Source organism: Phoca vitulina, unplaced genomic scaffold (genome assembly GCF_004348235.1).
Source record: "Phoca vitulina isolate PV1807 unplaced genomic scaffold, GSC_HSeal_1.0 scaffold4, whole genome shotgun sequence".
Classification (NCBI taxonomy): Eukaryota; Metazoa; Chordata; class Mammalia; order Carnivora; family Phocidae; genus Phoca; species Phoca vitulina.
The window spans coordinates 59,502,509-59,527,812 of NW_022589707.1; the positions used below are offsets into that span (position 1 = coordinate 59,502,509).

At 37.3% G+C, this 25,304-nt stretch overlaps 1 protein-coding gene across 1 annotated transcript in view; it reads right to left on the reverse strand.

Moving 5' to 3' along the window:
* Positions 1-2,133: 2,133 nt before the first annotated feature.
* The window catches only part of SDHAF3 (succinate dehydrogenase complex assembly factor 3), a 74,137-nt gene continuing 50,966 nt past the window's right edge, over positions 2,134-25,304 (reverse strand). Inside the window, exon 2 of the mRNA XM_032402085.1 lies at positions 2,134-3,534. Within this exon, the coding sequence (XP_032257976.1) occupies positions 3,331-3,534 (204 nt within the window). The 3' untranslated portion in view covers positions 2,134-3,330. The remainder of the gene's footprint in view (positions 3,535-25,304) is intronic.

A 25,304-nucleotide genomic window follows, 5' to 3' on the forward strand; every position in this document is an offset into this window, starting at 1 on the left:
AAGAGAAAGCTTTCAAGGATTCATCATTATGTTTGCTGCAGATGTTTGGTAGAAACCCTTTAATTAGATTGATGAAGCGCCCTTTATATTTAGTTTGTTAAGAGCATTTTTATCATGGATAGATGTTGAATGTTTAGCAAATGCTTTTTATACATCTAATGAGATGATGACATTTACACTCCTTTAATTTGATTATGTGGTGGATCATAGTAATTGATTTTCTAATGTAAAAACAACTTTGGATTTCTAACATAAACCTGACCAAGTCATGATAAGTCATGCTTTACTGTATTTGTTTTTACTAATACTTAGTTTAGAATTATGCATCTATATCATAAGTGAAATTGGCCTGTAATTTTCCTTACTCATACCATTATTATTGGTATCAGATATTTGACGGTCTCATAAAATGAGTTAGGAAGAAGTATCCCTCTTTTTCTATTCTCTCGAAAAGCTTGTTTAATTTCTTGAATATTTAGCTGTACTCACCAAAGAAGTTGTTTAGGCCTCAAATTTTCTTTCTATAAATACTGATAAAATTAATTTAAAAGCTATGGAACCATTTTTTTGGCTATTTTGCTAAGCTATATAATTTCTAAAAATTAGCCCTTCTAGACTACAAATTTACTGGCTTTGAGTTGTTCATAGTATCATATCTATTTAATGTCAGAAAAGAAACGGTTATGTCCTCTTTTTCACTCCTGATACTTTTTTTCTTATTCAACTTTACCAGAGATTTGTCACTGAAAAAAGTCTTTTTCAAAGAATAAGCTTTTGATTTTTTATTACTTTCTGCTCTAATCCTTATCTCCTTTGAGATTATTTTGTGCTGTTTTTCTTATTTATTAAAATAGATGCTTCTCATTAATATTCAGGCTTTCTTTTTGCTAGACACATTTAAAGCTATGAATTTCCTCCAGCTACTGTTTTAGCTACAGCCTATAAATTTTATCAAGTATTTCACTAGTGTTCAGTTCCAGTTATATTTTAGGATCCATTAGAATTTCTTGATTGAGTCATTGGTTATTTACAACTGTGTTAACTCCCTAAAATATGGGGCTGCTTAATCATTTACTTCCAGGTAAATACCAATTTAAAAATTATCCTCTCAATGAACTGAACCTTTCATTATATGAAGTTACTTTCTTTATCTCTAACAGTGTTTCTGGTTTTACAGTTGTTTTCAGATATAAATATATCTATATCAGATTAATTTTGGTTGGTATAACTTTCTGTGTTTTATGCTTTAGGTGTGCATATAAGTGCATATAAGTGGTTTTATTTGTCAATAAAATAGTCCACACACATTTAATGTGTTACTGACATATTTTGGTTATTCTATTATCTCAATTTTTTTCTATCTCATTTATCCTCAATTACTAACTTGGAAGTTACATACTCATTTCTATAAAACAATCATTTTAGTGGTTGGTTTTGCATTAGAAAACCAATTCTATATAACATGTAACCACTAAAATGGTCACTATATAAAAATGAGTTATACATTAGAAATCACATTTATACTTAAATTATACTACCTTTATTCTCTTCTCATACAATCCACACTTTATTTTTTTATTTTTAGTTGAAGTATTTGGTTGATGTATAATAGTGGTTTCAGGTGAACAACATAGTGATTCAACAATTATCGTTGTGAACACTGTGTCATGTATTTAAGTGTAGTTACCCTCTGTCACCATACAAAGTTATTACAATATTATTGACAGTTTTCTCTTTGCTGTATTTTTCATTACCATGGCTTATTTTATAATCGAAAGTTTATACCTCTCAATCCCTTTCACTTATTTTCAGTCCCCCATCCCCCTCCCCTTTGGCAACCACCAGTTCTCAGTATTTATGAGATTATTTCTATTTTTGCTTGTTTGTTCATTTGTTTTGCATTTTAGTCCTACAGATAAGTGAAATCATATGGCATTGGTCTTTCTCTGACTTATTTCACTTAGAATAATACCCTCTAGGTCCATCCATGTTGTTGCAAAGGGCAAGATCTCATTCTTTTTTTATGGCTGAGTAATATTTCATTTTATATGTACACATACACTGTGTCTTCTTTATTCATTCATCTATCAATGGACACTTAGGGCCCATATCTTGGCTATTGCAAATAATGCTGCAATAAATATAGGGGTGTATACATCTTTTTGAATTAATGTTTTCGTATTCTTGGGTAAATACCCAGTAGCGGAGTTACGGGATCATATGGTATTTCTATTTTTGATTTTTTGAGGAACCTCCATACTCTTTTCCACAGTGGTTACATCAATGTACATTGAGGGTTGTAGACTCAATGAGGAATACTAAAAAGGAGTGAGGAGTCTGGCAGCCATACACAGACAAAAAGCCCAATATGGCAAAAGAGAGTAAATATGAATCAATTTTTAAAGAGCTGAATAAATGCAATAGCATCTGAAAAATGATCACTTCACAATCTCAAAGTAGACACACATAACTAAAGTTACAAGTCGTTTCAGTAATTTTTTTTAAATTAAACATTTTAGGATGTACATGGGATTACCACTTGATTTTTTTCAGTTTATAATCAACTTAAAAAATTTATAAAAGTGTTTTTATATCTCCCCAACTTTGAGGCAATAAATGGGATTCTCAAGGTAACTACAAATTATATAAATTTAAGGGCTCATCTGTTATTAAGAAACACTGTAGAAACATTACACTATCATTTGTATGATAGATTATACAAAGTATGATGGTACTGAATGTTAAAGCTTCTTTTTAATCTTTCATTGTATCTAAACAATGACTCAGGGAGAATGGATATTTACAAGAATAATCATTAAAGTAGAAATGATGAAACTTTCAGAATGACAATGTATATAAATAACAACCTTGTTGGAATTCCACATCTGTCATTATCACAATATACTTATCTGTTGAAGCTAAAACCATGAGGCTAATGCTTGAACAAGAACAGCATAATACATTACATTTTAATAAAAAAAAAAAAACCCTGTAGCCTGATTGGAAAAAAAGAACAGTATTAAATTTATATATAAAAAAAAATTCTGGCAAAATTCCACAACTTTGTGGAATTTTAGAGTCATTCTTTCTTGTTTAGTCCAAAAATCAAATCCTATCCAGCAAGTACTGTTACTTAAATGCACAGTTTTGTGTACTAGTCATATTGATCTATATATTGTAGACACCACTAATAACATCCCCAAATAAAATATTTCATTAATACCAGGCGTTCTCAAAGCCTAAAAGCTTAAGAAACAAATTCCTAAAAACCGTGAGACTTAAAATAAGGGGTTCTGAACTTAAAATGCTTGTTAAGCTTTATTGTGTAGACTAAAATGTTGGTTTCCTAGATTCAGTAATACTAAATTGTCTATTGGGTTTAGTAGCTTCTTGCATCAGCTCCTGCAACTGTCCAATTTGTTCATCACGAAAGTCATTAAGTTTTTCTTCTGGTAGGGCAGCTCCAAAACATACTTTTTCTGTTGAATTTTGTCTGTTTTCATTAGTTTGTTGCCACAGCACTGCTGCATACACCTAATAAAAAGACCAAAAAAAAAAAAAAAAAAAAAAAACTGAAGGTTATATATATAAAATTAAGATATGTATTCATCCATTTAATGTTAGAGGACTTGAAAAATTCTAAGTCACCTATTTTTCTCCATCACTGAAGATACAAACAATATAGTTATGTTTTTACTACTCAGTGAAAATTTCAAATATACCTTTTTAGCAAAGTTTTTAACCTGGAAATCTGGGGGTTGGGTGTGACCCATGAACAGACTCGAAGAACATGCATAAACCACCCAAAAGTCATATGCTAAAATGTATGTACACAAGCACTGCAGATAGTTGTGGGGCTAGAACTTTCCTCAGGTTTTTAAGGAGGGGTAGGGGCCTTATAGACTTAAAAGTGGGGTGCAAAATTCATTGTTAATTCCCTTGCTTACAATTAAAAGATTAAATCACACTAGAGAGAATGTTTTCAAACCTTTAACCGTTCTATATTTAATAATAATCTCTGTCAGGGAAAAATTCTACACTTTTCATGCTGTCATTTTTCTCTCAATCGGCATCTGCAGCCTAATATTCCAACTACTGTTGTCTTACACAAGTGATACTTTTTTGAAGCAGACTCTCACTCTACAATCAATCTTTTAATCAGACAGGAAGTAACAATGTATTTTAGTTCATGAAGTTAAAAGATTATATGCACCCTCTAGGTAAGTAAATAGTTAACTCTATGTAATGCCACTAACTCTATCTGGTTTAATTAAATTGCTTATAACTGCTGGATAGCCATTATCACCAAAGAAACTTTAATTGAAAACATTCTGACCTTTACCTGTATTGAAAATATTTTCTTTTACAGAAATCTGTTTCATTTAACTGAAAGAGTTGCACGTACCCCAAGCTTTAGCAATCCCACCTCAAAGTATATGCCCAGAGCAAGGTTTCTCAACCTTCACACTATTAACAAATTGAATAATTTGGATAATGCTTTGTAGTGGGGTGGTGGGAGTCTGTTCTTCCAGGGTAGGATGTTTTAGCAGTATCTCTAGTCTCTGCCCATTAGATGCCAGGAGCACACCTCCCTTCAGTCTTGATAATCAAAAATGTCTCCAAACATTGCCAAATGTTCCCTGGCAGGCAAGACTGACCCAGGTTGAGAACTATGGCCCTAAAGAGACTTTCAAACATATGAGTGAGTAGCACAGGAAGCGTGGTATTACTTGTTAAAGCAAAAATTGGAAAAAATCTCATTGTACTTTTCATTAGGAGAAAGGACAAATACACTAAGGTTTATTCAGATACTTCATCTCTTCTTTTCTTTTTTGTCTATACTTTATAAATTTTATTTTTTTATTAGGTTATGTTAGTCACCCTACAGTACTTCATTAGTTTTTGATGTAGTGTTCCATGATTCATTGTTTGCGTATAACACCCAGTGCTCATTGCAATACGAGTCCTCCTTAATACCCATCACTGGGCTAACCCATTCCCCACCCCCCTCCCCTCTAAAACCCTCATTTTGTTTCCTGGAGTCCATAGTCTCTCATGGTTCATCTCCCCCTCCGATACCCCCCCTTCATTTTTCCCTTCCTTCTCCTAATGTCCTCCATGCTGTTCCTTATATTCCACATATAAGTAAAACCATATGATAATTGTCTTTCTCTGCTTGACTTGTTTCACTTAAGCATAATCCCCTCCAGTTCCATCCATGTCGATGCAAATGGTGAGTATTCAACCTTTCTGATGGCTGAGTAATATTCCATTGTATGTATGGACCACAATCTCTTTATCCATTCATTTGCTGAAGGGCATCTCGGCTCCTTCCACAGTTTGGCTATTGCAAACATTGCTGCTATGAACACTCGAGTGCACGTGCCCCTTCTTTTCACTACATCTGTGTCTTGAGGGTAAATACCCAGGAGTGCAATTGCTGGGCCATAGGGTAGCTCTATTTTTAACTTTTTGAGGAACCGCCATACTGTTTTCCAAAGTGGCTGTACCAACTTGCATTCCCACCAACAGTGTAAGAGGGTTCCCCTTTCTCCACATCCTCTCCAACATTTGCTTCCTGCCTTGTTAATTTTTGCCATTGTAACTGGTATAAGGTGGTATCTCAATGCGATTTTAATTTGAATTTCCCTGATGGCTAATGATGTTGAACATTTTTTCATGTGTCTGTTAGCCATTTGTATGTCTTCTTCAGAGAAGTGTCTGTTCATGTCTTCTGCCCATTTTTTGACTTATTTGTTTTTTGTGTGTTGAGTTTGAGAAGTTCTTTACAAATCTTGGATACCAGCCCTTTATCTGTAATGTCATTTGCAAATATCTCCTCCCATTCTGTGGGTTGGCTCTTTTGTTGACTATTTCCTTTGTCGTGCAGAAGCTTTTTATCTTGATGAAGCCCCAAAAGTTCACTTTTGCTTTTTTTTCCCTTGCCTTTGGAGATGTGTCCTGAAAGAAGTTGCTGTGGCTGATGTCAAAGAGATTACTGCCTATGTTCTCCTCTAGGATTTTGATGGATTCCTGTCTCACATTGAGGTCTTTCATCCATTTAGAGTTTATCTTTGTGTATGGCGTAAGAGAATGGTCGAGTTTCATTCTTCTGTATATAGCTGTCCAATTTTCCCAGCACATCTATTGAAGGGACTGTCTTTTTTCCATTGCATATTTTTTCCTGCTTTGTCGAAGATATTTGACCATAGAGTTCAGGGTCCATATTTGGGCTCTCTATTCTGTTCCATTGATCTATGTGTCTGTTTTGTGCCAGTACCATGCTGTCTTAGTGATCACAGCTTTGTAATATAGCTTGAAATCAGGCAACATGATGCCCCCAGGTTTGTTTTTCTTTTTCAACATTTCCTTGGCGATTCGGGGTCTTTTCTGGTTCCAAACAAATATTAGGATTGTTTGTTCCTGCTCTTTGAAAAATGCCATTGGTATTTTGATCAGGATGGCATTGAAAGTATAGATTGCTCTGGGTAGCACAGACATTTTAATAATGTTTATTCTTCCGATCCACGAGCATGGAATGTTTTTCCTTCTTTTGGTGTCATCTTCAATTTCTTTCATGAGTGTTCTGTAGTTTTTAGAGTATAGATCCTTTACCTCTTTGGTTAGGTTTATTCTGAGGTATCTTATGGTTTTTGGTGCTATTGTAAATGGAATCAACTCCCTAATTTCTCTCTCTATAGTTGCATTGTTAGTGTATAAGAAAGCAACTGATTTCTGTGCATTGATTTTGTATCCTGCTACATTACTGAATTGCTGTATGAGTTCTAGTAATTTGGGGGTGGAGTCTTTTGGGTTTTCCACATAAAGTATCATGTCATCTGCGAAAAGAGAGAGTTTGACTTCTTCTTTGCCAATTTGAATACCTTTTATTTCTTTTTGTTGTCTGGTTGCTGATGCTAGGATTTCTAATACTATATTGAACAACAGTGGCAGGAGTGGGCATCCTTGTCATCTTCCTGATCTTAAGGGAATGAGAATGATATTCACTGTGGGCTTTTCATAGATGGTTTTCATGAATTTGAGGAATGTTCCCTCTACCCTCCCTACACTCTTTTCAAAAAGCCAGCTTTTGGTTTCATTGATCTTCTCCATTGTTGTTTTAGTCTCCATTTCATTCATTTCTGTTCTGATCTTTATTATTTCCTTCTACTAGATTTGGGCTTTGATTGTTCTTTTCCAAGCTAGGTCCTGTAGGTGTAAGGTTAGGTTGTTTGAGACTTTTCTTATTTCTTGAGGTAGGCCTGTATCACACATAAGTTTCTCTCTGAAATTGCTTTCACTGCATCACAAAGATTTTGGACTGTTGTGTTTTCGTTTTCATTTTTTTTTTTAATTGACTCTCAATTTCTTTGACTCACTGGTTGTTTAGTAGCATGTTTAGCCTCCATGTGTTTGTGTTTCCACCATTTTTTTCTTAAGACTGATTTCTAGTTTCACACCTTTGTGGTCAAAAAAGATGCATGATATGATTTCAATCTTCTTAAATTTATTGACACTTATTTTGTAGCCTAACATGTGATCTATCCTGGAGAATGTTCCATGTGCATTTGAAAAGAATGTGTATTCTGTTGATGGAATGTTGTGTATTTAAGTCCATCTGGTCTTGAATGCAAAGCTACTGTTGGCTTATTAATTTTCTGCCTGAATAATCTACCCATTAATGTAAGTGGGATATTAAAGTCCCCTTCTGTTACTCTCAATTTCTCCCTCTGTATCTGTTAATACTTGCTTTCTGTATTTAGGTATCCGATGTTGGATGTACAGATGTTTACAATTGTTATATCCTCTTGTTGGATGATCCTTCTATCATTATGTGGTGCCCTTCTCTTTGTCTCATTACTGTCTTTGTTCTAAAGTCTATTTTGTTGGATATGAGTATTGCTACCCCAGTTTTTTTTTCCTCCCTTTTAAATGGAATATCTTTTTCCATTCTTTCCATTTCAGCCTATATGTGTCTTCAGCTCTGAAGTGAGTCTCTTGTAGACAGCATATAGATGGGTCTTGTTTTGTTTTTTCATCCATTCAGTCATCTAATGTCTTTTGATTAGAGCATTTAGACCATTTACATTTGAAATAATGATTGATAGTTATGTACTTGTCATTTTGTTGAACTGTTTTCTGGTTGCTTTTTTAGTTCTCTGTTCATTTCTTCTTCTCCTACTCTTTTCCCTTGTGATTAGTGACTATGGTGTTATGCTTGCCTTCCTTTCTCTTTATTTTTTTGTGTATTTATTATAAGTTTTCAGTTTGTGGTTACCATGAGGTTTATATGTAACATTCCAAGTATAAAGCATCTATATTAAAATGGTGGCCACTTAGGTTTGAAAACATTCTAAAAGAACTTTTTGACTCCCACTTCCACAGTTCATGTAAATGTTGGCATATTTCCCTACTTCCAATTAGGGCCTTTTCTTTTCCACTTAACGAAGTCCCTTTGATATTTCTCGTAATCTTCGTTTAGTTTAACTTTTGTCTGGGAAACTGTCAAATAGGAAAAAAACCTACAACCCAGAATATTCTTTCAGCTCTTTATGGGCCAGAAGGGAGCAACATGATACATTCAAAGTTTCTGTTGAAAAATCAACAGAGGCTTTATGGAGTTTCTCTTTGTTGCTGCTTTAAAATTTTCTCTCTCTAATGTTTGACATTTCAATTACTGTGTGTCAAGTGACGTGGACCTCCTTGGGTTCATCCTGTTTGGAACTCATTGTGATTCCTCGACCAAGATGCAGATTTCCTTCACGCTCTCTTCGCCTTCTGGGACCTCTATAATGTGAATGTGCACTTGATATTGTTCAAGACATCTTTTAGCCTCTCATTTTTAAAATTCGCTTTGCTGTTGAGCTTGGGTGCTTTCCATGACCCTGTCTTCTAGATCATTGATCAGTTTCCCTGCATCCACTAATGTGTTGATTCCCTCTAGTGTATTTCTCATTCCAGTTATTGTATTCTTCAACTCTGACTGGTTCTTTTTTGTATTTTTTTTTGTTGAAGTTCTTACTGAGTTCTCTCCAGTCCAGTGAGCATCTTTATGATCATTACTTTAAATTCTATCAATCACATATATTGCTTATCTCCATTTCCTTTGGAGTATATTCCTCTGTCTCATTTTGCTTGACATTTGGTGTTTCTTTCTATGAATTAGAATTCTCCCAAACTTGAAGGAATGGTCTTATATATGGTCATCCCCAGGGGAAACTATGTATGCTTGGGGACTTTGGCTGCCTGGAGCTATGGCTGGTGTAGGCTGAGGGTCCCAAAGCTCTCTGTGCAGAGGGTATCCTGGCAGGACAGCTAAAGTGAAAGAAAAGTGGGGTGTCCTAGGATACTCAATGCAGAGGGTGCCCTGGTGGGGTGGCTGCAGCCAAGGTGGGGTACACACTGGGTGAGTCCCAGGGTGCTCAGTACAGTAGGTGTAAGATAGGAGGTTCCAGAGCACTCTGAGGTAGGAGGGCCCTAGCAAGCCATCTGGAGCTGAGTGGTGTGGGCCTAGAGTGTTCCAGGGTGCTTTGTTCCTGTGTTGCCTTGACATGATGGCTGGAACTGCAGTAAGTGCTGATGATGGGAGTCCTGATTTATGTTGCTCTGAGGCATTGATGGGATGGCTGGGGCTGGTGTGGGCTAGGGTCTTGGGGCTCACTGGGGTGATAGGTCAGCTAGGGCACCCAGACCCTTCTCCTGTCCATGTTATCAAGGTAGAGGGGAAATGTAAACCAAGGCTCTTGCCAGCCCCTCCTACCCAAAGAGAATTTCAGCAGCTCCCCTCTTGTTTGGCAGATTTTCCCTTCTTGTTTGGATCCTTTATATTGTAGCTGTTCTTTGGTTTTTGTTTTGTTTTGTTTTGATCATGATAGTGTACTTCTTAATCCTCATCACCTATTTTACCCATTCCCCCACCCACCTCCCCTCTGGTAAGCTTCAGTTGGTTCTCTATAGTTAAGGGTCTGTTTCTTGGTGTCTCTCTTCCCCCCGCCCCCACATGAGTAGAATCATATGGTATTTGTCTTTCTCTGACTTATTTCACATAGCATTATTTTCTCTAGCTCTATCCAGGTTGTAAATGACAGGATTCCATTTTTTACGGCTGGGCAATAGTCCACCATATATACATACCACACTTTCTTTATCCATTCGTATATCAATGGATGCTGGGCCTGCTTCCATATTTTGTTTATTGCAGCATTATTTACAATAGCCATAGGGTGCATGTATCCCTTTGAATTAGTGTTTTATATTTTTGGGGTAAATACCCAGTAGTGGGATTACTGGATTGTAGAATCTATTTTGAACTTTTTAAGGATACTCCATACTGTTTTCCCCAGGAGCTGCTGCAGGTTACATTCCTACCAACAGTGCATGAAAGTTTCTTTTTCTCCACATTCTTGCCAACACTTGTTTCTTGGGGTTTTGATTTTAGCCATTCTGATAGGTCTGAGGTGATATCTCATTGTAGTTTTGATTTGCATTTCCCTGATGATGAGTGATATTGAGCATCTTTTCATGTGTCTTCAGCCATCTGGATCTCTTCTTTGGAAAAATGTTCATGTCTTCTGCCCATTTTTCAACTGGATTATTTGGCTTTCTGGGTGTTGAGTTTGATAAGTTCTTTATATATTTTGGATACTAGCCCTTTATCTGATATATCATTTGCAAGTATCTTCTCTCATTCAGTAGATTGTCTTTTCATTTTGTTGGTTGTATCCTTCACTGTGCAGAAGCTTTTTATTTTGCTGTAGTCCCAATAGTTTATTTTTGCTTTTATTTCCTTTGCCTTGGGAGACATATCTAGAAAAATGTTGCTACAGCCAATGTTAGAAAAATTACTGTGTTCTCTTCAAGGAGTTTTATGGTTTCAGGTCTTACATTTAGGCCTTGAACCCATTTTGAGTTTATTTTTGCATATGGTAAAAAAAAAAGTGGTCTAAGTTTCATTCTTTTGCATGTAGCTGTCCAGTTTTCCCAGCACCATTTCTTGAAGAGACTTTTTCCCACTGCATATTCTTTCCTCCTTTGTGACAGATTAACTGACCATATAATCATGGGTTTATTTCTGCGTTTTCCATTCTGTTCCATTGATCTATATGTCTATTTTTATTCCAATACCATACTGTTTTAATTACTCCCACTTTGTAATATAACTTGAAGTCTGGAATTGTGATGCCTCCAGTTCTGTTTTTCTTGTAGTTGCTCTTTTAAATGGCAGCCTTTTTTACTGTGCCCCGAGGCATCTGCTGCAGGTGTGTGCCAGATGGCCTGGGGCTCACTCAGGCAGCAGGCCTATCAAGGCACCCAGCCTCTTCTCCCATCTGTACTTTCAAAATGGAGGGAGAGTATAAAGCCTGGTGCTCACCAACAGCTCTCCTGCCATTTGGCAGGGTTCTAGAGCTGGTTCCTTTACATTCTAGTTGCCCTTTTAAACCAAAGCTTTTTTTCTTTGGTCTAGAGCAAACATATCTGCTTATTGTCCCTCAGTATGATCCCTCCCCACTGTACTTTGCAGTGGCTGTGGTGGGGGTTCCCTTTGTTATCATGTAGAGAACAGCAAGAGAAATGGAAACATGGTATATCTATCTATCTTTTTTTGTGCAGAAGCTGTTCAGTCACCCGTCAGGTTTTTTTCAGGAGGAATTGCTCTATCAATAGTTATGGATTTGGTGTATCAATGTTGGAGATAAGGTCTTCTATGTTGCCATCCTGGACTAGAATTTCAGATATTACTTTAGAACCCATTAATAGGTAAATGAACTAAATGCCTATTAGCATGGATGAATGTCCAAAACAGAATCCAAAAAGTAGATTTTAAAAAGGTATTCATTTGTAGAAATGAGAAAACTGATACTCAAATTCAAATATCAGAGGCCCTTATTAGCCAAAACATCCTTGAAAAAGAACAAATTTGGAGCACTCACAGCATCCAACTTCAAAACTGACAAAGCTACATTAAATAATCAAAACAGTGTGATATAGGCTTTAGGATAAACATACAGATCAACAGAATAACAATGAGAGTCCAGAAATAAACCTATATATATGGCCAATTGTTTTTCAACAAGGGTGTGAAGTCCACTCAATGGGGGAAAGAACAATCTCTTCAAGAGATACTTCAGGGAAAACTGGATCTCTATCTCCCATCTTAAACAAAACAACACAAAATCCATGAAATTTCAGACCTAAATATGAGAGAGAAAATCATAAAACTCCTAGAAGAATCTAGGTAAATCTTCATGACCTTGAATTTGGTAATGAATTCTGAAATATGACCCCAAAACATGAGCAACAAAAGAAGAAATAAACTGGGCTTCATCAAAAGCTTCTGTGTACCAGAAAACATTATTAAGAAAGTGAAAAAACACTACAGAATGGGAAAAAAAAAATTATACGATGAAAAAGCCCAGACTTATATAAAAAACGCTCCTACATTTCAACAACAAAAAGACAACAACCCAATTTAAAAATGCGCAAAGACTTCTAATGTGCTTCTTGACCATTTGTATATCATCATTGTAAGATGATCAGGGAAATGCAAATCAAAGCCCTGTTGTGTTAGCAAGAATCTAAAGAAAATGGAACCCTTGGGCATTGCTGATGGGAATATGAAATGGTATAGCCACTGTGGAAAACAATTTGGCAGTTCCTCACAAGGTTAAAAAATTACCATAAGACCCAGCAATTCCACTCATAGGTATTTACCCAAAATAAATGAAAGCAGGAACTCATACTTCTACACCTCTGTTCATAACAGCCTTACTCACAATAGCTAATATGTGGAAATACCCAAGTGTCCATTAAGAGATGAACAGATAAAATGTGGTACAGATGTAAAATGAAATATTTATCCTTAAAAAGGAATGAAGTTGGATGGAAAAAAGATGGGGAAGGAGCAGGGGACCCTATTCCAACTGGTCCCTAGAATTGAGCTGGATATCTACCAGACCACTCAACACCCACGAAATCAGCGTGAGATGTAAGAAGATATATCTGGATTTCTCCAAACAGAATATCACAGGCAGTTGGTTTCGAGGTATGAAGCAGGGAGCCGTGATTCTGTGGGCAGATATCCAAAGATAAATGGAAGGGGGAGGGAGCCGTGGGGATCCTACACCACCAGTGAGCAACAGCCTCCCGCACTGGGGACAGGGTACAGACTCACGTGGGGAAAGGACTTTAAGGCAGCCCCCCAGACTGAAACCTGAAGCGGCGGGGCCATGTATGCAAACTGGGGGCGGCTGACGGTTTTAGAAGCACAAAGGGCAGAGACGAGCTCCTGTACCCCGACCTGGAGGCAAGGATTGGAAGCCCTGCTGAGGGGCGCACAACCCAGGACACTGCAGTTTATAGCAGCACAGACAGAAACGGAAATAATGTGGCCTGGAGAGCTCACTGAAGAAGAGAGTGTGATCTCTCTGCTCTGAGGCAGAGGGTTGGAAATGGTCTCTTCTGCTCTGTCAGAAGAGACGAGGAAAGCCACCAGAGAACAAAAGCCCCAAAAAACCAGTTTTCACTGAGCCCATTCCCCCACCACCACCACAGTGGGCAGGGCAACTCTGCCCAAACAGGGTTGCCTGAGTAAAAGTGCAGCAGGCCCCTCCCCCCAGAAGACAGGCTAGGAGAACAAGAGGCCAACAACCCTAAGGTCCCTATAAAACAGGTGCATCTTGCTTGGATTGTGGTCAATAATTTGGACTCTGTACATTCCCTCAACCATCCCTCAACAGAATGACTAGGAGGAGGACCCCCAAAATAGGAAAGACTCAGAGACTGACTTCTGCCACAGATTTACAAATGGATACAGATATAACCAAGATGTCAGATATGGAATTCAGGGTAGCAGTTGTGAAGACAAGAGCTAGAATGGAGAAATCGATTAATGGCAACATAGAGTCTCTAAGGGCAGAACTTAAAAATGCTATCAATGAGATCTAATCTAATCTAGATACTCTAACAGCTAGGGTAAGGGAGGCAGAAGAATGAATTAGTGATCTAGAAGACCAATTGATAGAAAAGAAGGATAAAGAGGAGGCCAGGGGGAAACAACTCAAAATCCATGAAAACAGAATCAGAGAACTAAGTGACACTATGAAATGTTCCAATGTCAGAATTATTGGGATCCCTGAGGGGATGAAGAGAGAGAGAGGGCTAGAAGATATATTTGAACAAATCGTAGCTGAGAACTTCCCTAATCTGGGGAATGAAACAAACAGTCGTGTCTTAGAGGCAAGACGACCCCTCCCAAGACCAAGGAAAAAAGGCCAATGCCCCGGAATGTAATAGTAAAACTCACAAATCTTAGAATCAAGGAAACCATCTTAAGCGCAGTTAGGGGGAAGAGATTCCTTACATACACAGGGAAGAACATCAGAATAACGTCAAACGTATCCACAGAGACCTGGCAAGCCAGAAAGGCCCGGCAAGACATTTTCAGGGTACTAAACGAGAAGAACATGTAACCAAGAATACTTTATCTGGCAAGGCTGTCATTTAGAATGGATGGAGAGATGCAGAGCTTCCAAGTCTGGCAGAAACTGAAAGAATATGTGACCACTAAGCCGGCCCTGCAAGAAATATTAAGGGGGGGTTCTATAAAAGGAGAAAGACCCCAAGAGTCATATACAACAGAAATTTACAAGGACAATCTATAAAAACAACATCTTCACAGGTAACATGATGACAATTAATTCATATCTTTCAATAATCACTCTTAACGTGAACGGCCTAAATGCTCCCATAAAATGGCACAGAGTTGCAGACTGGCTAAAAAGCCAGGACCCATCCATATGCTGTCTACAGGAGACGCATTTTGAACCTAAAGATACATCCAGACTGAAAGTGAAGGGATGGAGATCCATCTTCCATGCCAGCGAACCTCAAAAGAAAGCTGGGGTAGCAATTCTTATATCAGGCAAATTAGATTTTAAACTAAAGACTGTAGTTAGAGACACAGAAGGACACTATCATTCTTAAAGGGTCTATCCAACAAGAAGATCTAACAATTGTAAATATCTATGCCTCCAATATGGGAGCAGCCATCTACATAAGCCAACTGTTAACCAAAATAGTCATATTGATGATAATAAGTTAATTTTAGGAGACCTCAATATTCCACTCTCAGCAATAGATCATCTAAACAGAAAAATCAACAAACAAGAGCTTTGAATGACACACTGGACCAGATGGACCTCATAGATATATACAGAACTTTCCACCCTAAAACAATACTCATTCTTCTTGAGCGCACATGGAACTTTCTCCAGAATAGACCACATACTGGGCCACAGATCAGGTCTCAACTGATACCAAAAGTCTGAGATTATTCCCTGCATATTCTCAGACCATAATGCTTTAAAACTGGAACTCAATCACAAGAAAAAATTTGGCAGAAATTCAAACACTTGGAAGCTAAAGACCACTCTGCTCAAGAATGTTTGGGTCAACCAGGAAATCAAAGAAGAACTTAAACAATTCATGGAAACCAATGAGAATGAAACCTCATCGGTCCAAAACCTATGGGATACTGCAAAGGCGGTCCTAAGGGGTAAATATATAGCCATCCAAGCCTCACTCAAAAAAATAATAGAAAAATCCCGAATTCACCAACTAATTCTGCACCTTAAAGAACTACAGAAAGTGAAATAAACGATGCCTAAACCATGCATTAGAAAAGAAATCATTAAGATTAGAGCAGAGATCAATGAATTAGAAACCAGAAACACAGTAGATCATATCAATGAAACTAGAAGCTGGTTCTTTGAAAGAATTAATAAGATCGATAAACCACTGGCCGGACTTATTCAAAAGAAGAGAGAAAGGACCCAAATTAATAAAATTATGAATGAAAGGGGAGAGATCACGACTAACACCAAGGAAATAGAAATAATTATTAGAAATTATTATCAACAACTATATGCCAATGAACTGAGCAATCTGGATGCAATGGATGGCTTCCTGTAAACCTATAAGCTGCCAAGACTGAAACAAGAAGAAACTGACAACCTGAACAAGACAATAACCAGTAACGAGATTGAAGCAATGATCAAAAACCTCCCAAAAAACGAGTCCAGGACTGATGGATTCCCTGGGGAATTCTACCAAACATTCAAAGAAGAAATAACACCTATTCTCCTGAAGCTGTTTCAAAAAATAGAAACAGAAGGAAAGCTTCCAGACTCATTCTATGAGGTCAGCATTACCTCCCCAAACCAGGCAAAGACCCCATCAAAAAGGAGATTTTCAGACCGATATCCCTGATGAGTATGGATTCCAAAATCCTCAACAAAATCCTAGCTAATAGGATCCAACAATACATTAAAAGGATCATCCACCACGACCAAGTGGGATTTATCCCCGGGATGCAAGGGTGGGTCACCATTCGCAAATCAATCAATGTGATACAACACATTAATAAGAGGAGGGAGAAGAACCATATGGTCCTCTCAATTGATGCAGAAAAAGCATTTGACAAAATACAGCATCTTTCCTGATTAAAACTCTTCAAAGTATAGGGATAGAGGGAACATTCCTCAAGTTCATAAAATCCATCTATGAAAAACCCACAGCGAATATCATCCTCAATGGGGAAAAGCTGAAAGCCTTTCCCTTAAGATCAGGAACACGTCAAGGATGCCCACTCTCACCACTATTGTTCAACATAGTACTAGAAGTCCTGCAATCAGACAACAAAAGGAAATAAAAGGTATTCAAATTGGCAAAGAAGAAGTCAAACTCTCTTTTCGCAGATGACATGATACTTTATGTGGAAAACCCAAAAGACTCCACCCCCAAATTACTAGATCTCATACAGCAATTCAGTAATGTGGCAGGATACAAAATCAATGCACAGAAATCAGTTGCTTTCTTATACACTAACAATGCAACTGCAGAAAGAGAAATTAGAGAACAATTCCATTTACAATAGCACCAAAAACCATAAGATACCTTGGAATAAACCTAACCAAAGAGGTAAAGGATCTATACTCTAGAAACTACAGAACACTCATGTTCCATCACAAAAAAGATGGAACAACATTCCATGCTCGTGGATCAGAATAATAAACATTGTTAAAATGTCTATGCTACCCAGAGCAATCTATACCTTCAATGCCATCCCAATCAAAATTCCAATGACATTTTTCAAAGTGCTGGAACAAACAATCCTAAAATTTGTATGGAACCAGAAAAGACCCTGAATCGCCAAGGAAATGTTGAAAAAGAAAAACAAACCTGGGGGCATCATGTTGCCTGATTTCAAGCTATATTACAAAGCAGTGATCACCAAGACAGCATGGTACTGGCACAAAACAGACACATAGATCAATGGAACAGAATAGAGAGCCCAAATATGGACCCTGAACTCTATGGTCAAATATCTTCGACAAAGCAGGAAAAAATATGCAATGGAAAAAAGACAGTCTCTTCAATAAATGGTGCTGGGAAAATTGGACAGCCACATGCAGAAGAATGAAACTCGACCATTCTCTAACACCATACACAAAGATAAACTCAAAATGGATGAAAAACCTCAATGTGAGACAGGAATCCATCAAAATCCTAGAGGAGAACATAGGCAGTAACCTCTTCAACATCAGCCACAGCAACTTCTTTCAAGATACATCTCCAAAGGCTAGTGAAGCAAAAGCAAAAATGAACTTTTGGGACTTCATCAAGATAAAAAGCTTCTGCACAGCAAAGGAAACAGTCAACAAAACAGAGGCAACCCACGGAACGGGAGAAGATATTTACAAATGACAGTACAGATAAAAGGCTGATTTCCAAGATTTATAAAGAACTTCTCAAATTCAACACCCAAAAAACAATCAAGTCAAAAAATGAGAAGACATGAACAGACACTTCTCTGAAAAAGATATACAAATGGCTAACAGACACATGAAAAAATGTTCAACATCATTAGCCATCAGGGAAATTCAAATCAAAACCACATTGAGATACCACCCTACACCAGTTACAATGGCAAAAATTGACAAGGCAAGAAACAACAAATGTTGGCGAGGTTGTGGAGAAAAGCGATCTCTCTTACACTGTTGGTGGGAATTCAAGTTGGTATAGCCACTTTGGAAAACAGTGTGGAGGTTCCTCAAAAAATTAAAAATAGAGCTACCCTATGACCCAGCAATTACACTACTGGGTATTTACCCCAAAGACACAGATGTAGTGAAAAGAAGGGCCATATGCACCCCAATGTTCATAACAGCAATGTCCACAATAGCCAAACTGTGGAAGGAGCCGAGATGCCCTTCAAAAGACGAATGGATAAAGAAGATGTAGTCCATATATACAATGGAATATTACTCAGCCATCAGAAAGGTTGAATACTCACCATTTGCATCGACATGGATGGAACTGGAGGGGATTATGCTTAAGTGAAATAAGTCAAGCAGAGAAAGACAATTATCATATGGTTTCACTTATATGTGGAACATAAGGAACAGCATGGAGGACATTAGGAGAAGGAAGGGAAAAATAAGGGGGAAATCAGAGGGAGAGATGAACCATGAGAGACTATGGACTCCAGGAAACAAACTGAGGGTTTTAGAGGGGAGGGAGGTGGGGGGATGGGTTAGCCCGGTGATGGGTATTAAGGAGGGCACATATTGCAATGAGCACTGGGTGTTATACGAAAACAATTAATCATGGATCACTACATCAAAAATTAATGATGTACTGTATAGTGACTAACATAATAAAATTAAAAAAGGAATGAAGTTCTGGTATATTCTACAACATGGATAACCTTGAAAACATTATGCTAATAAGCCAACACAATGAATATTATAGGATTCCACTTACATGAAATATGTAGAATAAGCAAATTTAGAGAAACAGAAAATAGAACAGAGGTTGCCAGGGGTTGAGAAAATGGGATTTATTGCATAATAAGCACAAAGTACCTGTTTGGTTAAGAAAAGGTTTTGGGTATAGATAGTGGTAACGGATGCACAACATGGTAAATGCAATTAATGCTCATGAATTATAGGCTTAAAAATGGTTGAAATGGCAAATTTCATGTTATATATATTTTTATCACATTAAGAAAAAGGTTATGCAAGATGTTCTACATCAATTAATGGTGGGGTAACTTCTATCAGACCAACCCTCCTCCAAATAACCTTGTAAACTCTGGACAAATATAATCAAACAACAACCCCAGGGCACCTGAGAACAACCAAAGTCAAACAGAAAATAGAAAGGAGTTGACTCTTCAGAAAATGACAGAAAATACTAGATTAGACTCCCATTTTTATGACTTTTTGTCTAAGATCCCAGTTGGTGCCAAGAGGTAACTAAAGAATCAGTAGACATTGTACAATAACCACAGCAATTGGAAAGCGACAAGGGGAAATCACAGGAAAAAAGAGCTACAGAAAGGGAACTCTGAATTCTGTAAATAAACTCTGCCAAAATCTCTGGCTAACCCCTTAACTATGAATGCTCAGGACAGACTCACACAGCCCCTCCCCCCCCCAAAAAAAATGGCAAAAAAGAAAGCAAGAAATAGATATTTCAGCAGCTTCTTGTCAGAGGAGACAGAGTTTGGGATCTGAGTTCTGCCAAGGTAACTGCTTGATAAAATCAATAAGCTTTGGAAGAAAATAGTGGAATAAGGTCTCTACAATGTATCATTCAGTCCCCAGGAAACAAATCCAAGATTACTAGAAACATGAAGAATTTCAAAAGAAAAGACAATGTCTGAAATGATTCAGATATTACTGGAAAAGAATTTTATTTTTATTTTTTTTATTTTTTATTTTTTTTAAAGATTTTATTGAGAGAGAGAACAAGCGTATGGGAGAGGCAGAGCGAGACGGAGAAGCAGGATCCCTGCTGAGCAGGGAGCCCGATGTGGGGCTCGATCCCAGGACCCTGGGATCATGACCTGAGCCGAAGGCAGACGCTTAACGACTGAGCCACCCAGGTGCCCCAAGAATTTTATTTTTAAGTAATGTCTCCACCCAATATGGGGCTCCATCTCACAACCCTGACATGAAGAGTTGCATGCTCTACTGACTGAGCTAACCCGGTCCCCCAGTGGAAAAGGATTTTAAACCACCTATTATGAATACGTGCAAGTATGTAAAAGAAAATTTGGTCATAAAGAATGCATAGATGAGAAATCTCAAAAAAAAAAAAAAATGAGAAACTGTTAGACCCAGATGAAAACTCTGGAACTCTAAAATGCAGTATCTGAAATGTAAAAAACCTCACTGGTCTTAATAGCATACTAGAATTGAAAGAAGAAAGATTCAATAAACTTGAAAATAAATCAGAAGTTATCCAATCTCAAAGAAAAAAACTATTAAATTTAAGATCAATGTTATATGGGACAATGTCAAAACATTTACATATTTAAATAGAATCCCAGAAAAAGAGAATGAGGCAGAAAATATATTTGAAAAGTAATTATCTTAAAAATGTACAGATTCAAAAAGCTTCGTAAGCTCCCAGCAAGATAATTACATAATGAAGCCACTCCAACTAGGTGTTATACTCAAATGATAAATTATTGAACACTACATCTGAAACTAATGATGTACTATGTTGGCTAATTCAATTTAAATAAAAAATTTAAAAAGTAATAATAATGAAGCTACTCCTAGCCATATCAGAGCAAAATGTTAAAAAGGACCAATAAAGCAAAAATCTTATTTATAAATAGTATGACCATTTTGTATACATTTTAAAAATAGAATATTATTCACAAACATTATATATATGTATATGCAAAATATATCAAAACAAACATGGGAACAACAGACACCAATGTCAAGATACTGATTACCTCTAAGGACACAGAAAGGGGAAAAGACTGGGGTAAAGTTTTATCTGCACTCTTAATGTCTTTTTAAAAGACTGATCTAATGGAAATCCTGTAAAATGTCAGTATAGGCAGCTCCACTAGAGGCCTCAAAATGGACACAAGTGCCCCATACCAATGATTGGGGGCAGACTGTAATACATCTTTCATACCTACAGTAAATAGTTTATTATCAGGACCTCTATAATGCTCAGCAGAGACGGCATGCTTCATTCTCTCCTCTTGCAATATCTCTTCCATGGTCAGCCATCATAAAGGGAGAGGTGCGTATATTTCCCTCTTTAGGCCCAAGCTGATTTACAGCCCCATGCCAGCCAGGAGAGTAAAGGAGTTACATGATCTTCATTGATGGCTCCATGCAGACCCTGCTCTAAATCAGGATGTGTCATAATGGACACCATCTTGGACACTTGTTCCCAAAAGCAAAATGCCTTCAATGCCCACATCCCATAGATAGAACCATGCTGTGATGGACCCCCTTCCTTTGTGTCTGAATTTATTCCCCAATTCCACCAGTTTGGTGTATAGTTGCTCAGTGTGGTTCTGGGGTTCCACACCCTGTGGCGTGGCTGCTCTGCTTTCACTTTGGTGGTTACAACCAGCTGAGCTGAGGGAATGAGAATGTCTCTGGACTCATCCCAATCTCTTCCTCAGTTGAGCTCTCAACAGGGCTGCATGACTTGGTCCCAGGTGGGCTTAGAGATAACCACCCAAACTCATTGCTAGGGCAACTTACAACCCTTCAGCCAGGGCCAGTCTGCATGCTAGAGTTTCTAATTTATCATCTTGTTTCCTCAAGCAGATTATCAAGTTCTCTACAGTCTTTGCTTGTGCTAGTGCTCCTCTCTAAGCATAATTCCTCCTGCATGTGGTACATTTTCTCCAAGGCAGCTAATTCTGCTTCTGCCCCAAGGACAGGTGTAAGGAGGGGCCACCCAACCTCAGAGGCATCTACTCACCTGTGTATCCATCCTCTAAATCAAAATTTCCTCTAGACACTTAAGCATTTTCAAGGTGTCCCTGTACTCACAGTGTGGGCCCCATCCATCAAAGATTGCAACTATAAGGCCAAATGTGGATGGTCGGCCCAGAATTTCCCCCTTTCCCACATCTAGGTACTCACAGGGTTTTTTCCAGCCTCCTGGCTGGCCTGCCAATGGTCTAACTGCACCCCAGTAGACTCTAAGCCCAGGGTGGGTGATGGTCTGGGGAGGCCAAAGAAAAGACCCAGCAACTGAAACGTAGGTTTATTGGGAGAACTTACATACAGGGAGTCCAAGAGCAGCTGACTGGACAAAGCATTCACTGCTAGGATCTATATGTAGCAAGCTTTTATAATGTAGTGACTGAGCCCAGCAGCCAGCTGTAGCCCTTCTCCTTATTGCACAGCCAGTGTTCCAAAGAGATCTAGGCCTGCCATTTAGGACTCTTCCTTACAAAGGAGATGCTCTGGGTTAGCCACCCCAAGAGCCCCTGACCTTGAATAGTGAACAATACATTCTACATATTTTGCTTGATGGGAATACAGAGGGAGAAACAGTAACAGGAAAACATATGAAAGTACAAATCTTACCAGTAAAGGTATATAGTTATAAATCTTACCAGTAAAGGTATATAGTTATACTCAGAATACTCTAATGGTGGTCAGTAAATCACATAAATCCAACATGAAGTTTAAACACAAAAGTATTAATGGATACACAACATAAAAAGTTGTAAGTTGTGAAAATAAAAATAGAAAACATGGGGCGAAGAAGTAAAAATGTAAAGCTTTAGTATGCATTTAATGTTATCAGCTTAAAAGAGAGTGAAATAAATAGACTCAGAAAAGATGAAGGGAAAGGAATCTAAGCCACTAAAGAAAATCATCAAATCACAAAGGAATAGAGCAACAGATGAAAGGAACAAAAGAATTGCAGAATAGCCAAAAAATAATTAACAGAATATCAATAGTAAGTCCTTACTTATCATTAATAACTTTAAATATAAATGGACTGAATTCCTCAATAGAAAGATGCAAAATGACTGAATGGATTACAAAAAAAAAAAAACTATGCTGTCTACAATAGGATCACTTTAGAGTTAAGGACACATATAGACTGAAACTAAAGGGACAGAAAAGATACACACTATGCCTATGGAAATCACAAGAAAGCTAAGGTAGCTATACTTAGATAAAACAGACATCAAGACAAAGACTGATAAAAAACAAAGAAGGTCATTATATAATAATAAAAAGGTCAATCCAACAAGAGGATATGTTAATATTTATGCAGCCAACATAGGAGCACTTATATATATAAAGCAAATGTTAACAGACCTACAGTGGAAACAGTCAGCAATACAGTAATAGTGCGAAACTTCAATACCTGGATCTGGACAGATCATCTAGAAAGAAAATAATAAAACACTGGACTTAAACTACACATTACACTGATGGACTTTCCATCTAAAAACAATACACATTCTTCTCAAGCACACGTGGAAAATTCTCTAGCATACATCATGTTAGTCTACAAGGCCTTGAATCACATCAGGCATCTTTTCAGACCACAGTGAAACTGGAAAATTCATAAATATGTGTAGATTAAACAACATACAACTGAATAACAATATGTCAAAGAATAAATCAAAAGATATATCAAAAGATAAATCAAAAAATATCTTGAGAAAAAGGAAATACAACACACCAAACTTATGGGATGCAGAAAGGCCAGTTCTAAGAGGGAAATTCAAAACAACTACATTAAAGATTTTATTTATTTATTTATTTGAGAGAGGGAGAAGCAGACTCCCTGCTGAGCAGTGAGCTCCACACGGGGCTCAATCCCAGGACCCTGAGATCATGACCTGAGCCGAAAGAAGACGCTTAACCAACTGAGCCGCCCAGGTGCCCCAAACAGCTACATTAGAAACAAGAAACATTTCAAATAAAAAAAATTTTTTAAACCCTAATTTGACACCTGAAAGAACCAGAAAAAGTAAACATTTAGCCCAAAGTTCATAGAAATAAGGAAATAGCAAAGATCAGAGCAGAAATAAATGAAATAGAGACCAAAAAAAGGCAACAGAAAAGTTAAATGTAACTATGAGTTGTTTTTTTTAAAGATAAACAGACAAATATTTAGCTAGATTCACCAAGAAAAAAAGACATTATAACCAATATCACAGAAATACAAAAGATAAAAGACTACTATGAACAATTTATATGACAACAAATTGGACAACCTAGAAGAAATGAATTTTTAGAAACACAATTTACAAAGACTGAATCATGAATAGAAAATTTGAACAGACCAATCACTAATAAGGAAATTGAATCCATAAAGTCCAGGACCAAATGGCCTCACTGGTAAATTCAAACTCTTCCAAAAATGTATGAGTAGAGAATATTTCCTATTTTACTCATTTTACAAAGCCAGTATTACCCTGATACCAAAACTAGACAGCACTGTACAAGAAAAGAAAATTAGAGGTCAATATCCCTGATGAACATAGCTGCAAAAATCCTCAACAAAATATTACCAAGCCCAATTCAACAATACATTAAAAGGATCATATACCATCGTCAGGTGGGATTTATCCCTGGGATACAGGATGGTGCAATATCCACAAATCAGTGTGATACACGACATTAACAAAATGAAGGATAAAAATCGTATCAAGAAAAGCATTTGACAAAATTCAACATCCATTCATGATAGTGGTGAGAGTAGATGTAGTGGGCTTAATGGTGTCCCCCAAGATATCAAGTCCTAACCCCTGGAATGTGTGAGTGTTATTCTGTATGGCAAAGGATTTGCAGATGTAATTAAAAGTTTAATACTTGAGATGAGGAAATTATCCTGTTGGGCTCTAAATACCACCAGAAATGTTCGTCTAGGAGAGAAGTGGAGAGAAATTAGACACACCAGAAAAGAAGGTTATGTGAAAATAGAGACAAAGTTTGGAGTGATGTGACCACAAGTCAAGAAATGCCTGCATCTACCCAAAGCTGGAAGAAGCAAGGCTCAGGTTCTCCCCTAGAGCCTCCAACACCTTGATTAGGACAGTTGGCATCTAGAACTATGAGAGAAGAAACTTTTGTTGTGTTAAGCCATCATGTTGTGCTAATTTATTACAGCAGCATCAGGAAACTGTGACAGCAAGAAACTACTGAAAGTTTTAGAAAAGTCTAACAGAAAAAACTACCCTTCATGCTATGATAACAACTTAAACTGTTATCAAAAGGCGAATTCGCTGTAGCTTGCTAATTCCTTTTCTCACTAGAGTTTTTGAAAAGGCAGAGGACCTACAGTACCAGTTTATCAGTGACAAAACAACTAAAATATTTTGAGACTAGTTCTGCCTTCACTGTATCTTCTACATATTAAACTTGAATCCAGTTGATACCACTGAAATACTGATAACAAAGTGGATAGAATCCATTAGAATAGGACTTTAACATATGTAAAAG